The 17194-nt window shown below is 39.9% G+C and overlaps 1 protein-coding gene across 1 annotated transcript in view; it reads right to left on the bottom strand.

The window, feature by feature from the left end:
• Positions 1–17194, bottom strand: part of CHN2 (chimerin 2) — a 165566-nt gene that overhangs the window by 76092 nt on the left and 72280 nt on the right. Inside the window, exon 3 of the mRNA XM_082044108.1 lies at positions 12210–12265. Within this exon, the coding sequence (XP_081900234.1) occupies positions 12210–12265 (56 nt within the window). The remainder of the gene's footprint in view (positions 1–12209; positions 12266–17194) is intronic.

Here is a 17194-nt window from a genome sequence, read left to right on the forward strand (position 1 = left end):
TGCCTTGGGATTTGTGGCTCCTCATTTGGCCAGGATGGTTTAGCCCTGGCATGACATACTCCTGCTAATGTACAGTTTATTGTGTTAAAATCCTACACTGCTCTGCAAGATAACTCATCACAAAACTACTGGGAATCATGCTGGCAGGAGGTGAGCCTCCCCTAATGTGATAGATTTTCATTGCAAGCGTTGACATCCGAGCCACACTGCGCTAAAGATTTGAAGATACCCTGAAGAATTCTTTCTGCATAAGTACTACCACTGAAATAAGATAACCCTAATTTCAGAAAAATTTCATTTCTCTTCAGCTTCATTGCACAAGACTTATTTCTTTATCCAGTAGTCAAAGCTGAAATCTAGAAATGTTAGAATGAAAATTTAGAAATCTCTCTAGAGCAGTAATCTCTCTGTAATTCACAACAGCCAGCATAGCATAACATTGTATATCTACATATTTAAACCACTGTCTTTATACATCCATGAAGAGAATAATAAAGGGGAAGGGAAACAACAAGGTGGGCAGCTGCACCTGGCTCTCTCTTCTCCACAATGCACAGGAAGAGCAGAGAAACAAGATCCAAGAGTTAATAATGTTGGTGTGTTCACTCAGTGCAGACAGTGAGCCGTTTTCCCAAAGGAAGTTTAATCCAATATATTTTCTGTTTGGAACAATCCTAATCATTTTTCAGTAATTCTAGCTGACTAGACATAAATACACTTTTCAGCTCAGTTTGACATCAAGTGAAATAGAAGAGTTGGAAAAGAAGGTTTCAAGACAAGCCCAGTAAAAACAAACTGTATAGAAAAAAGAGTTTATTGTCCAAATTGTTCAGCTTTCAGCAGGATTGTCATGAGCCAACTGCAATCCTTAGCCTTACTATCTACAACAGAAAAGGATTACGGAAGATTGTAAGTCCCCATTAAATAGAATGAAGTAAAAGAACGTTGTATTTCATTACTTCTATAACACAGTATTTTTGCCTCCAAATTTTTCTTAAAGAAATTTCTACTTAGATCAATTAGTGTGTCTAACTTTCCCTCCAAATAAGACAAAATTATTTCTCATCAATGACTCCTAAGCAATTTATTTATCTATATTTTTTACTACCTTTTACTACCTTTCTTACCACTACTTTATCATGCTCTCTGTCCCCAATGCTTTCAAAGAGGAGCAACTCTTGGTTTTGCAAGAAGTCGTAAAGCCTGTTGCCAATTTTGTTAGTAGGCGTAGCAGCAATGTAACATCTGTACTCCCTGGCCAGGGACAGGCCCATTAGAAACAGTCACTCTGCAGATACATAATGAAAAGATGGTCTTTTCCCCCAAGATTTTCAGTCAATGGCATTCAACACGACTGACAGGACAGGCTTCATGAGACAAGCCCATCCAGGCCACGTAACTTTACAAGTACGTTCATGTATTTTGGCTCTATGAGGGAGGAGCGAAGACCTTCCTCAGAAAGAAACCAGCAATGCACAGGCCCCCAGAACATATTCCACCTGCTGTTTCAGAGGCTCTCCAGAGAGAAAGGTGACACGAACAGTTTTGGAAGTCTGCAGCTCCTTTTGTCATTCAGTCACAGAGCCACGGGGATGCCACCGCTATGGCCACTCGATGGATACACATTCAGCGATGTGACAGTGAAGGACTGCGATGCCTCCAGGACAAGAGGGTAGCTGGGAGCAACATGTCAAAACGATTCAAAATACCAGAGGGGCAACAACTAGACAGGTCTCCACAGAAAAGGATCCTGGCATCGTTACAGATCAGAAAATGAACACTAATCTCTGATGCTGTCAGTTGCAAAAAGTGCCAAAACCAGAATGCCACACTGGGGTGTAAAAACACAAGCGCAGCCAACAAGACACCTTAGAAAAATCCTCTCCTTGCAATGTCCGTTCAGAAAGCCTCTGGCTGGAATATGGAGTGTGGCCTTGGGCACCACATCTCAAGAAAGACTGGAACAAATAATTGGTGAAAGACATGAAAAGAGATTGGCCTAAAGAAGGGAAGACAGAGAGAGGCAGTAGCAGACAGGTAGGAAAAAGGTGGCTTTCAAGAAAAAATAAAATCATTTGTTCTCTGTGTGCTTACTAGACATGAGAAGAAGTAACAGGCGTAAACTGCAAAAAAGAAGATAGAATTTAGACATTAGGAAAGTGTTAAAGTAATTAAACACTAAGTAAATAAGCAGAGGTGGTCATGAAATCTTCAACTTCTAAAGGCTTTAAGAAGAGGATATGCAAAAACCTCTTCTTGACGCAGGGGTGACAACCTCTTCAGTTTCTTCCAGCCCCGAGAGACCATGATCCAGCCTATTCCTCACTTCTGCCTGGACTGCTCTCGGGAGACAGGCATTAGCTGGGAGCAGAACTAATAGATTTTATAAATCACAATAATACCATGTCTCTGCCTACCTCTGCGAGGGTCTCAAGACAGAAGGCAGCAGGGAGTATGAGCTGTTCTAGAGGAGGAAGCCAAACCTTCAAGGGACAAACTGGCCACTGCCTATCTAAACAAAAAAAAAACCTTAGCTTAAATCTATTAATATCAGCCTAGCAAAGTGCTAAATTGTGTTTGATATCTTCTAAAAAAAATATTCTGTGGTAAAAATTTACAGCACTAGGGAGAAGGTTGGAGTGGAGTTCTTCATTACTAGGAAGAATATAAAGGAAAGACAAAAGTGAAGAACACAAGGAATGCTTTTATTAACTGCTGCCCAAAACTGCCCAACTTCTCTGCTCTGATGACATGCTGTAACCTACTGAGAAAGTAGGATGCGTTATGACCCTTTTGCAGGAGGATAACAAATTGCAAAGAAACGCAAGAAGCTCAGCAGCTCTGACTGCTGCCGTGAGACCTACTGCAGGCCAATTTCCACTCTATCCAGGTTATTTCTAATGTTTTTAATGACAAAGTACTTTAAAAGAATTGGGTTGGTTTGTTAGCTTACGTGCTTGTACCAAACTTGTAAAAAAGCTGCTCTAAGGCATCCTTTATGAGGGTAATTTTAACTTGGGTGTTTCCTGTCTACGACCTTCAGCAAAGTGTCCAGCAGCCAATAATCAATATACCCGACAAAACACTATAAACTCCAGAAGGTAACAAAAATCTCCCCCAACACAGCCATCTGCTATTGCTACTAAACCAGAATATATTTCAGTATATATTGAGCTCTAACAGAAAAGAGCAAGATTGAACAAGAAAAACCAAATATTTCTGAAAATAATGTGCTCCTGAGCACAAGCTAAAATAAATTGAAATAAATCTTAATCAAGGAGGCTGCTGGTAAATAACCAAGGGAGGCAGGGTCAAGTTCAAAGAACTTCAGCAGCAAAAGCAGGAGTCCTCTATTTTGTTATGCAGCTTCCCTTCACACAGTAAGGGGATTATTAAATGTAAGAAAGAATATCAATGTTACCTTGAATGCAAGATGAAAAATCTGAAGATAGCATTTAAACTGTACTCCCTTCTTTCAAGAATGATGTGTTGAGTCATTTAAGTGGGAGGAAAAACATCCCCAGCAGCAGCAAATAAATGCAGTAAGCCATATCAATGCTCTAAACGCTCCTTGCAGTTCTGCAACCAGGAGAAGCACTAAAACATTCCTATGACACACGCCACAACAGCCCACAGTACCTCCGCACAAAGCTATTGGTGTTCTGTCACCTACCCGAAAGCATCCCCAAAAGCCATGCTGTCTAACCAGGTCACTGCTGCTATTCGACATAGGAGACTAGGTAGAAACCTGAGTATGGGCTGAAGGCGTGGAAGGAACATCAGGAAATAAGCCATTGGAACTGGTAGGTGGAAAATGAAGAGGAGGAGGGAGCCCTAGACAGGCCACTGAGCAGCATCCTGAGATGTGAGACTGCCCGTTCATTACACTGGGAGAACACCTATGCATGGGGACAAGGAAAAGATAAAAGCAAAAATCCAGGGAGGAACAATATTAACCCTGTTTATCTCTTGTCATTGATTTTATGAATACTTTTGCTCTGTACTTGGGAAGTGCAGAAGTTTCTCTCAAGTCAGGTTGTCTGCAAACTCTAAACAGGAATAAAGGAGCTTAGATAGGGGTAGGTACTTTTTCTGAGTTTGGAAAAGGTGTAGATCCTATTAAATCCTCTACAAAATACTAGGTAAAAGAATATCTATTTCCAAAATGATGAACTATCTGTTAATTTACAGATGCTTTCATTTCAACAAAGCCAAATATTTTGATACCAATTTATGAGATATACTCTTCATAAAAACATCTATTACTCTCTTCTCTTAATAATCCGTACAGGGCAGTTATAATGTGTCAGTACATATTAGTTAGTCATGATGGTATTTCAAACGGATATGCACATATTTTAGAAACAAAGGATAAACAGGAACATACATTGTGAATCTTCTGAATTTTCATTCAGAGGCCTGAAATTCAGGAGACCCTGTTTGAAAACCATGCAAACTCCACCATGTTCATGCTTATGTCTCTTCAGTGTTCCAAAAAGACCCGTGTAACTGGCTGATTTGACCATTCTCTGTGTGTATGTATATACATACACATACAGAAAGTATAGGAAGCAAGACAGACGTACAGAGTTTCTCTATTTATTCATATTAGGAAAGACAAATTGATCAGCTGCTCAATGCTCTATTCTTATCTTGAACACCTCACAAAGTATCAGTCACAGAGCAAACACAGGAGACCTCCTTCTACATATTACTTTAACCAAACACAAGAAACACTGGCGTAAATTGGAACAGATATGTAAATGTATACAAGCACACAGCATTTTCACCTACACATAGACTTCTTGATAAACTTTATCTAGGTCAAGATATGACTCAGGTTTTCATTTATTTTGCCTTGAAAACTACTTATATTTGACATCATGTCACAATAAAATTAACTAGGTGAAAAGACTGATATGTAACAAAGATGAAAGGAAATACAAAATGAGAATAGCAAAATCGCAAATACAGACACGTCACCCACTTCCAAGGAAAAATGGAGGAGAGGGTGAACCTTCCCCAAGCAGCTTTCAAGCAAAACCTAAGGGATAATTAGCAACTTCATCAGTCCATAACGACAGCTCCATACAGTTTGGGCTTGCTAGTCACAAGCTGCCATCCTGTCTTCCAAAAAGATGGCTTTAACTTCTTGTCCTGGTTTTGTTAAAAAGCAAGTTTCTCTTTTAGTGAATTTGCCTGTCAGCTAAAGCCTTCATATTAGCTGCATTTTCCTGGACAACCAGATACATGTTTTGGTAAATATAGCAATGGAATGCAAACTTATTGATAAGGACAGATTCACATCTCCCTAGAGGGACGAGAAACAAGTGACCAAGAAACTGACCAACGGTGTATAACATTCCATTCATGTGAATACTTCATATAAAAGTGGGAGATCACGAGGATCTCGTCCTTTTTCCCTTTTCCTTCTTTTCCCTTCTGATTATGGCTGACATTAGGAGAGGACCTTGCTAGTCGTCCCTGTGAACTGAGGCCCAGTGAGAGACTGAATCCAGCTCCGGTTGGCTGCAGAGTCCAATCCAGGACTTTGGGTGCCAGCTCTGCAGTTGCTGGGACTTTCAAGATTGGTTTTGTATATTTTGTATTATTTTCTCTATTCTTATTAGTAGCATCAGTAAAACATTTTTAATTTTTCCAACTCTCTTCTCTCTGTCCTTCTTTTCCTCCCAATCACATGTCCTTAGTGGGAAGGGGGGAGAGGGAGGGGCAAAAGAGGGAAGTGGGGGGGAGAGGAGGTTAACAATACATCTGCCAGGGTTTTATTGTCACCCTGCAATCTAAACCCTCGACACTTCTCCATTCGGTAGAGATCAATAAATGCACCAACTGGTCCACATCATATTTCTTTGTCAAAGATGACCACCAGTCTGATTTGCAAATCATAACCTAGACCACTAGTAAACCAAGCTTGATGAAATTCAAGTGGAACAGACATGCCTCTTCTAGTTTTCTTTAGCTGTAACTATTTAAATGAAATATTTACTCTTGTGTCTACAGAATGACTAGAGCGATTTCTCCTCTGTTCAGTAGTCAATGGACTGTTAAAACGAGGTTGATGTGGCTTCATCCGAGTGCTCTACCACCCTACTACTGCAGTGGGGTGAGACTTGACAGAGCCTGGGAGAGGTGGGATTTCCTGTCAATCCTTAAAGTGCCTTCGAGAAAACACTGGCAACTTTCTCTGCTGTCATGACTGCACAGGAATTTTGGACAAGCAATATTCCAGCCTCCCTTCTTTTGTTCATGTGCTGCTGCAAATCACAGGCATTCTGTGGGACAAAATTCACTCAGGAGATACCTGTACGTGGCAAATTTGGAGGGATGCTGGATACAATACATTTTGACATTCCACAGCTCCTCTGTTCAAATTTAACCAAAGACTCTTTGGGCCTTCAGCTGTTTTCAGCCTCCCTCCCATCCAGCCAGGATTTCTACTTTCACCACGAATTTCAGCTGAAGAACTTTCCTCCTTGTGTCGAGGTCTGTTCAAAATTGCTCTTTGCTTCATTTGCAACCCACAGACTACTGCTGTGTCCTCCTTGTTTCTTTTTGTTTCGATCATAAAGACAGGATTATAAAAACACAATTAAAGCAGCAGCAATATTATAAGAATTTGAAGATATAGGCTCCATTAAGTTTTAGATGTACAAACATTTTCATTAATGAAAATAGGTTTCACAATTCTGCTCATTTTCACTTAATTGCTGGCAAATGGGGTCTCTTGGTGTGTCACTGTGTGTGTTCTGAGGCTTCTTTCTAAGGAGAGATAATATAATATTCTGAATTATCTTAGACAAGCTCTCAGGACTGACAGCAAGAGACACCTTCTCATGATAGTGTTTGACTTTTTGCAGTAGAGTAATCTGAACAAGTGCCATGAAAATTGCTATTTACCCTCATTATCTACCACCAACATCATGGCCAATTTTAATGCCTGTTATAACTCTCTAGTTCTTTACCAGTGCATAGACATTGTTACTAGAAAGATGAGGGCAGAAGGAAAGAGAAAATATTCAGCTTGTAAAAGTCACTAAATGAGCAGAATAAGGGAATTCATGGAAGACTTATTGCAATGATTAAATTCTTATTATGCAGTCAGATATACTCTACAAACATCTTACTAAGGCTTAATTTTAACAATGTTGCCCAAGCTTACCTAATTCTGGAAGTGACCAATCAAAAGCTTTTCCTTATGTACAAATATAAAACATTTTTGTACCTGAAAGTAGGACTGACAAAAGTAACCAGCATTTTAAAAACACTTTTCAATATTGCCATTGTTTAAATGATAGTCTACTAATTGTATTGTTCTCAGCTTGAATCCCATGCTTCAGAAGAAACTCTGAGGATAACTGAATAAAGAATAATTTGCAGTCATTCACTTCTGGAGATATGTAAAGTTGCTGTATATTCTCTGCTAGTAGTGCACAAGATGGCAGTATCATTATAAACCTGCTAGTGACCATTTCAACAGTTATGCTCTATGAAATGCCACTAACTATACACTTGTTTTGATAAATCTGGGTAATGGATACCCAGAGGGCCAAAACCCTGACCCTTCGGATGGTTAGAGTGAAAGACTCTCAGCAGTACAGTCTGCCATCGCCATCATTATTTTAGTCTCTTACAATCACTTAAGCAAAGAAAAAGCTTTTTTTTTTCCCAAAGAAAAGTCCCCCTTTTGAAATCGTATTTGCTTTTTAATCAAGGAACCATAATTTTGATGCTTTAAAGGCAGAGACAATCACTTCTACTGTTTCTGACACAACCTATTCGGAATTCAGAATGACGGTGAAGGCAATTAACTGACATTTTTCTACATAATAATATAAGTTAAGGCTCTAAGGCTTTGTCTACACTAGGGAAATTTAGACAAGTTTCTCAATGTTGCTGACACTGACTTGGCCAAGACTCTGTTAAGAATATGTGAGGTCTAATGCAGACAAACACACAGCCTCAAAAATTATAGTCAGCAATTAAGGCTTTCTTGGAACAGAACAGGAATAGCACTCACAGGTATGAATATCTGAATGACTCTACTCAAGTAATCCAAGAGTCATGGGTCACTCACTCCCTCTTCAATGGAAATTTGTAACAAGCCTATTGTTTAATCAAAAATGTTCCCAAATAATATCACCATCCTTCCTTGATCCTTTCAAATTAGTAACAACTCCATTTCTTTAAAAGATATTTTAACTTTGAGTAGTCTACTACTGAAGTACTTCTTAAAATTAAGAATTCTTTAAAATCATACTTTAAAATAAAACCATGAAGTTGAATGCCTGAATGGTTTTCTGAGAGTGTAATCTTTTTATCAGCATTTCTGTAGAATAAACCCTAAAAGATGCTTTATAATATGACTTCCTCACAAATATGATTATTTGGTGCCTATGATCACACTTGCACAATATTTAAAAGCTACTCCTCCACCTGAATGGCACTTTTAAACAAAACTTTTCCTATTTAAAAAAGAAATCATTAAAACATTGCTGGAAGGAATATGGCTACAAATGAGGGTATTGGCAGAAATCCAAAGTTATTGGGAAGGTAGGATATTCACACCAGTCACGCTGTCAGTGGTGATTAATTAAAACCCGTTAGGTACCTGAAGCCCTAACAGCTCACTCAATATGATTCCCATTGCAGGAATTACCTGCTTTTGCTGACAAGATATTTATGCAGGAAAAAAAAAATAAATAAAAGAAGAATCATGATAGCAAAGTTCAAAGACACAAAGATTTAAATGTTCATGTTTTATTTACAGTCCCACCTTTTAGTTGGGTGGTTTGCGTATCAGGAGAGGCAATTTCTGTCTCCATAGTGTAGTTAAACAAGAAACCCAGACAAATCAGATGGTAGAACTGCAAAGATTTGAGGCTAAAACTCTTGTGACTATGGAGTAACAGAAAGGTAATGGAAGAGCAAATGAATGTGGAAAATGTGGAAGACAGCAATGGAAAAGATGGAGGAATTGTGAAAACGCCAAGTGTCAAGAGACCACCACCACCAACGAACCCCACCCCCCCCAACAAACACCCCAAACAACAACAAAAAACCCAAACAAACAACCTCCAGAAAAACGAAACAAAAACCCAACCTTTCAAAAGTTTATCTGTTGCTGTTACAAATTTTGTTTGCAGCAGATGCTTGAATTTCCTTGTAAACAGTGCAGAATTTGGCAGTTACGAATAAAAGACATCTTCCCATAAGCATGAAGGATTTAAAATTGTTTGCAATTTTTACATTTGTCTGAAACAGTTTGACTCCTACATTATACAAGAAAACACCCTCAACAAAGTCTAGTTCCTATGATATGTACATGGACAGATAAATCTTTCCACTGCCATTCACACATCCTGCTGACATCTGCTCTCCAGCTGCTGGATAAGCATCATGTTGCATACTAAATAACAATCATATTGCAGAGTAATATATTTTCACATACATAACACAAAATTAGATTTTGAGATTTTTCTGTGTAACTGACAGAAATTTAGGATTAATAAGAGACAACCTTTAGTGAAGAAAGACTATACAATCATCAGATTACACTGAAATCAAACTAGAATCAAGAAAAACAACAACAACAACAACAACAACAACCCACCTGTCTTACAATCTGTGTGTTAAGATAAAGCTAATGGGTGGCATAAGAATACAGTGCCAAATTTTCTCTCTAAAATAATTTGTGATTCTCTATAAAACCAATATATAGTTCTACTTTATATAAAACCAACAATATGAACCACAAGGAACAATCTAGGGATCAAGACACCCTCTTCAATTATGTCTAAAAATAGAGCACATCATCAGTGTAGTAGTGTGTTTAGTTTTTGACGCTTATGTCAGAGAATCTGTATTTCTAGCAACCAGGTTGTGAACACATATAGTCGATCTACACAAAGACTCAAAATCCAAGTTACAAGAAGTCAACCAAAGATCACATTTTTGGGAATTCATACTGCTTCATATTCCTACCTGAATAAAGCCTCTTCAGATGTCTAAGATAATTAAAACAAACAAACAAAACAAATCAAAATAGCATTCTCTTCAGTCTGTGAAGTGAGCTTCTAAAAATAGTTCATCAGTCAGAACCAAACCCAAATTATATAAATAGGATTTTTTTTTTAAACTTATTTTGTTATGTGATGCTCTGCAAATTACATACTCATATGCTTAATATAACATGACCTTAGTTTCTTTCTGCAAATGTTTGTAAACAGTCTGAATAGGAATTAGATATGCATGGTCTTTAAACACCGAAAAAGGGAGTAAAGGATAATTTCAGTTGTATATAACATGTTCAGGAGTCTAAGAAAACAAGTTCAATATAGCACAGTCACAAAGAGTTTGCAATTGCACATTTACTCCACTTGTGCATATAATCTTATTTCTAAAACATGAATACAATCGTATTAATTTGACCCAAATTTTCACTCATGGAGGCAAGCTAAAAAGTGCTTTGAGTTAGTATTATGAATTTTGGACTAAACTGATTCAGACTAAGTCACTTGTATCCCCACAAAGGTAGGCAAGGGTTCCTAAGTATTCAATGCTTATTGATCAGATTTTCTCAAGACAAGTTCTTTCTCAAAGTAGTTCCAGAATGAAAAAGATAAATAAAATAAAATAAAATAAAATAAAATAAAATAAAATAAAATAAAATAAAATAATAAAATAAAATAAAATAAAATAAAATAAAATAAAATAAAATAAAATAAAATAAAATAAGTGGGAAAGGTGAGGAACTCCTCTAAGGCTGCACTTGAAGTAAATAAATTGTTTACCTTAACTATTTTGAGCTACAGCACTACTAGTTTAATACTTGTCACCTGATGTTTGTTTAGTAAAAACCTGAATGTCTTCTCGTTTCGAGAATACCAGCCAAGAAGACTGGTATAATTTGTTGTGTATGAGAATTTTGGGGAGGAAGGTCTTGTTAAAACCCTCCAGCACACATGCACTGGAGTCCCAGGGGGTTACAGCATCCTCCTTCTTCCTGAGCCTTGACTTTGACAGAGAGAAAGGATGACATGAGGGCTCACCCACCCCAGTGTTTTACTTGCCCTTCTTAGGATCCTGCGGGTACACCTTGGGACCATCCCAAACCAACAGGGCTTGACGACTGCCCATGTGAGGCCAAGACTCTGCTCTCCCTAGACATGTGAAAAAGAACAAATGCAACTGCCTTTGAGTTAAGATGCCTGGTGGACTCAGGAATACTGGATTCAATTCCTGGCTTCGCAATGGATCTTCTTCATGACCCCGGGCAAATTATTTAATCTGCCCGTGCCTTGGCACAAAGCCTTGCGCCCCACACAAAGCTGTTCCGAGACTGTATCTGTTGATATTTGACAGCCACTGTGCTGGGGCTCTGCTGCAGAGGGTGCGCGGTGTGGGAAGCAGGTCGGGGCCCTGGATGATGTCTGAGAACAGGGCTATACATCACGCCGATGAACTGCTGTTTCTGTCTTCTTTCACATCATCTTTTATACCTTGTGTAATCACTTCATGCATTTATTACTAGTATTACATGTCTATTTGCACAAAATTTGTCCCTGACATTACAGAAGATAAAGCGATCACAGTTTTATTGATTGAGCAGAGACATCTACATGCGTTTTCCATTACGATTATGCCATGCAGATTGAGGAACTGACATATTTGACTAAGTAGAAATGGAGAGATACAGAAAAAGAAAACAAGGAGACAACATGACTCAGCCCAAACTCCAGGCCTAGAGATTGCTTAATATCCTATCATCTTTAAAGTTTCTGTGACAGAATTGAGATCTAAGGCTATCAGTTCACTATTTTAACTTGAATATAATCCTTGGCAGAATGCATTCAACAAACTAGAGTATCCCGCAGATGCAGGAAGAAAATATACCTTCATTTTGACAAGAAAACACAAAACTTTAGGTGGTATACAAAAAAGCACAGTAAGCAACGGTTAATGGGTATTTGCCTAATGAAGGGACTTCCAGTGGTAGAACGAGGCCCCCATGCCTAATTAGCAAATATTAATCTCCTTTAATTAATCAACCTTAAGAAAAAATTACTATAAAAAACAACGGCTTGGGAAAATTAAAGTGAATACTATCCACAGACTGTACAAAAGAGTTTCGGTAATCATACGCTGCTGACAATTCATCAGATTTAACAAGGTAGAGCAAAAGAACTGACCTCCCGAGGACAGATGATTCTCTTGGGACGTGGTGCCTCTTGCTGCAACTGATACACTGTCAAACACAAAAATGTACAGATAATTAGAAGACAGCAACATACACAAACTTTTATTCAGATGAGTCTTTTTAGCCAGAGGCTGCAGAGAAAAATGCAAATGTAAAGAAAAGGAGAGCAAACGGAGGTATTTCAGTGAATCTAAGTCACTTATATGAAAATTGGCTGTTGACCTGCAAACTAGCTAAAGTGATCACTGTTTTGACTTTAAGAAGTATTATCTCCTTTTGTACTTGTTACTACATTTCTATACCAGGGAAGAGAAGCTAGAAAGATTTATTAGGAGTATCTCAGGATAAAATCTCACTTTTGTGTATACCGTGCTGTAACAACTCAAACCAGGATACCTACCAGCAACACCAGCGCTTTTATGGATAGGCCACAAAAAAGTTCAGCATGTTTGAAAGGGTTCACCACAATCTCATGATTTCTTTCAAGATTTGCTGGAAATTACTGATAAGGAGGCAAACATCCCTTTCAGAGCAATTACACCCTATTCAAATGGCCCTGGATCAATTTTGTGAATCTTCTGAGGGCTGGAGGAGAGAGACCTGAGGCTGGGGGTAGCTGCTGAACCCTAGCCCCCAGCCTCTCTGTTGCAAGTATTTAATGAGATCCTCTCCTTCCTTTCCACCCGAGTCGTGAGAGGAAGCTGACATGCAATGACAGTAATCAATTCCAGTGCAGACAGACTGTCTCTCTGTAACTCCAGTAAAAATCCCAGAGGTTTGGATTGCCTCCCTTGAGAAAGGCCTTCTTCATGCTGACCTTCTTGTGTTTGGAAAGATCATGTCATGGCTATGAATTTTTTTAAAAGACCAAGTTTCTAGTATGGGGCTCTTTGCAATGCTTGTGAAGCTTGGAATTATGCCCCAAAAGGTGGTAGATGACATGAGGAATATAAATACCTGTAGATTTGATAAGCACAGGAGCCTTGTTGCAGAAAGCGAATTGAAATGGTAGGTGTTACTCTTCAGCACCTTCTGTTTAAATGGGGCTAGGAGTGATGAAGGCTGAGGAGCAGAGAAGTCCTTGGCTTGCACCCAAGTTTGTCACTCAGGGGATGTGGAAGCTTTGGGGGCCATGTGCTCCACCCATGTCAAAGCAGAAGAAACCATAACCTCTCCTTTTCCCAACCCAGCCTTCATCCATGGCTCCTTGGAGGGGCACAGAAAGAGCGTTCATTTCTTAAATTCCCTATCCGTGGTAATGCATATGGATGTGATCCAGCTCTGAACTTGCAGTAAGGCTTTGGATTTAACCTGCTTCATTCAACACCACCAGAACTCCCACTACTTTTGCACAAGATTCATCACAACTGGTGGTATTTCTTACTTCTTTCAGCTGTGTGACGAAGCAAGATTCAAAGCCTTCCTTTTACTCTATTCTGATCAAATGACTTGTGTATCCTAAAGACTTGCCAAGCAAAGCATGAAAATTTTGCTTCAAAAATCAGAGACCGTTTTTTAACGCTTTGATTATGCAGGAGTCCAATATCAGGATTTTAGATTTCATTTCTGAATGTCTGAAATCAGCATAACCACTGATTCAGCAGGTTACTGATACTTAATAATAAACATATTTGAGAGGAAAACAGTAACTTTTTTCTTCCCTCATACATTTCCAGTAGAGAGAAGGAACACTACGGATTCAAAATATTGCAATAATATAATTGCTTCCTATTTAAAAGATCTATTTCCCCTACTTATTCATTTAAATTTTAATTGAAAAAAATCCTGCTTCATAAAAATCCTATTTTTCAATAATCAAACTAATTAAATATTAACTGACATAGCAAATCAAGCTAGTGAAGCTGTTTCTAAGATAACCTGGATAGCTCTAGTGTAAAACAAGTTGATCTGAAGAATATATATGAAACCTATCTTGTAATGTGCTGCATTTATAAGAAATAAGAAAAGCAAAGAGCTCTCTGAAATGACCAAAATGATCTCTGAAGCTGATATCACTGGAAAAGCAAGGGTGGGGAGAAGAGTCAGCATTTCACAAAACGAAGGAATGACTAATGGGAGAGGGCAGATATAGGAAAGACTTTAAAAGCAAACACAAAAAACTGGATGCTGATAGGATGTAGTGGGATGAGTCAGTGCAGGGATTCATGATGAATGCAAGGAAGACAAATCAGCTTAACAACTCTGTTAACAAGCCGCGTACTACTGAGGCCCCAGAGGAAGTCAGGAAAATGGAGGAGTTTGCCTCGGTTGATGAGGACTGGGTTAGGGAGCAATTAGGCAATCAGGACATCCATAAATCCATGGGTCCGGATGGGATGCACCCACAGGTGTTGAGGGAGCTGGCTGAGGTCATTGCTGGACCACTCTCCATCATCTTTGCCAAGTCCTGGGAAACAGGAGAGGTGTCTGAGGACTGGAGGAAAGCAAATGTCACTCCAGTCTTCAAAAAGGGCAAGAAGGAGGACCCGGGTAATTATAGACCGGTCAGCCTCACCTCCATCCCCGGGAAACTGATGGAATGACTTATCCTTGGTGCCATTTCAAGGCATATCAAGGATAAGAGGGTCATTAGGGGCAGTCAGCATGGCTTCACCAAGGGGAAGTCATGCTTGACCAACCTCATTGACTTTTATGAGGACATAACGAGGTGGATGGACGATGGCAGGGTGGTGGATGTGGTCTACCTTGACTTCAGTAAAGCATTTGACGGTCTCCCACAGCATCCTTACAGCTGAACTGAGGGAGTGCAGTCTGGATAATCGGGTAGTGAGGAGGACTGCGAACTGGCTGAAGGGAAGAAGCCAGAGAGTCGTGGTCAACAGGGCAGAGTCCAGTTGGAGGCCTGTATCCAGTAGAGTGCCTCAGGGGTCGGTACTGGGGCTTGTATTATTCAATATATTCTTCAATGATTTGGACGAGGGAATAGAGTGCACTATCAGCAAGTCTGCTGATGACACCAAGCTGGGAGGAGTGGCTTACATGCCAGAAGGCTGTGCTGCCATCCAGCAAGACCTGGACAGGCTGGAGAGTTGGGCGGGGAAAAATTTAATGAAATATAACAAGGGAAAGTGTAGAGTATTGCATCTGTGCAGGAACAACCCCAGGTTCCAGTATAAGTTGCGGAATGACCTATTAGAGAGCAGTGTAGGGGAAAGGGACCTGGGGGTCCTGGTGGACAACAGGATGACCATAAGCCAGCACTGTGCCCTTGTGGCCAGGAAGGCCAATGGCATCCTGGGCTGTATTAGAAGGGAGGTGGTTAGTAGGTCGAGAGAGGTTCTCCTTCCCCTCTACTCTGCCCTGGTGAGACCACATCTGAAATATTGTGTCCAGTTCTGGGCCCCTCAGTTCCAGAAGGACAGGGAACTGCTGGAGAGAGTCCAGCGCAGGGCAACAAAGATGATTAAGGGAGTGGAGCATCTCCCGTATGAGGAAAGGCTGAGGGAGCTGGGGCTCTTTAGATTGGAGGAGACTGAGGGGTGACCTTATTAGTGTTTACAAATATATAAAAGGTGAGTGTCACGAGGATGGAGCCAGGCTTTTCTCGGTGACAACCAATGGTAGGACAAGGAGTAATAGGTTCAAACTGGAACACAAGAGGTTCCACTTAAATTTGAGAAGAAAGTTATTCTCAGTAAGGGTAACAGAACACTGGAATAGGCTGCCCAGGGGGGATGTAGAGTCTCCTACTCTGGAGACATTAAAAACCCACCTGGACACCTTCGTGTGTAACCTCATCTAGGTGTTCCTGCTCCGGCAGGGGGATTGGACTAGATGATCTTTTGAGGTCCCTTCCAATCCCTAACATTCTGTGATTCTGTTTGGAATAGACTGGAAAAGGTTGTTGTCATTGTCAGAGAGACACGGGTACTTAATCTGTGTAGTTATCTGAACTGCGAAAATATCTGATTTAGAAATGCATTGGAGGAAAATGTAGTAAGATTTTAAAAATTCAAATAAATAATAATAATAAATTATATGCTGCCTTCAGTATGCAGGATTAGAAAATGGCCCAAATAACAAGCATGATTGAGCTTGTGAATGGTGGTAATCAGAGAAAACGTCCTGAATGGGAAATGGCTTCTTGGGAAAGAGAAAGAATTGAGATTGGGCCATATGAGCTTTAAATTGAATGACATTAAACTGACAGAAGGACAGACCAGTGGAACTACTGGAGAGAGGTGCAGAACCATTACACAGAGGGAGCGGACTGATGAGAAACAGAAAGAAAGGACTGAGAAGCACCACCTGGCATTGTGATAAGGGAAGCCAAACAGCTCAAAAGGAGAGAAATGCCAGAATAGCCAGACAGGAACACAGCAGCCAAGGATAGCCAGAAAAGACATGCAGCAAGGCAAGGGTGCAGGAGGTAAAACAGTGAAAGGCCAGGTAAGTGAAAAACAAGGAAAAGGCAGTATCTCACAGACTGAGGTATTAAGGAGCAAAGCAAGTGTGACCCTACTAAAAGCTGTGTTCTTCCCTGGAAAGGTTCTCCCCTGTTTCTGCTTCAAATGAATGCTATATGAAAGCCCGCTAATGGGCTATGAATACAAGTGCAATATTATGGTTAAGGTGACTTGAGAAAAACGTGCCCTACAGCTAAGTTCCAATGAGCGCAGACACCTCATTAAGTGACCTCATTTTCAGAAGCGCTGAACATCCTGCAGCTCTGCCCGATTTCATTATATACTTTTCCCAAAGTGCTGGGCACTCACACTCTGGCTGACATTGCTGAGACCTCAGCAGTGTCCAGGGGATGGTCAGGAGTTCGGAAAGCACATGGCCCTCACTTATTTGCTGGAATGACAAACAAGCCTTGCCTTTCTGTCTCACTTTCCCCCCTTCACCTCTGAAAATCTTAAACCGGAATCCAATGTATAAGGATACAGTTAACCAAAAGAATAGAAAACCACGCTTGTTTAATACAGTGGTAAGCAGTGATTGACATCTAACCAA

This window comes from Streptopelia decaocto (genome assembly GCF_964273445.1).
Source record: "Streptopelia decaocto genome assembly, chromosome: 2".
Lineage (NCBI taxonomy): Eukaryota > Metazoa > Chordata > Aves > Columbiformes > Columbidae > Streptopelia > Streptopelia decaocto.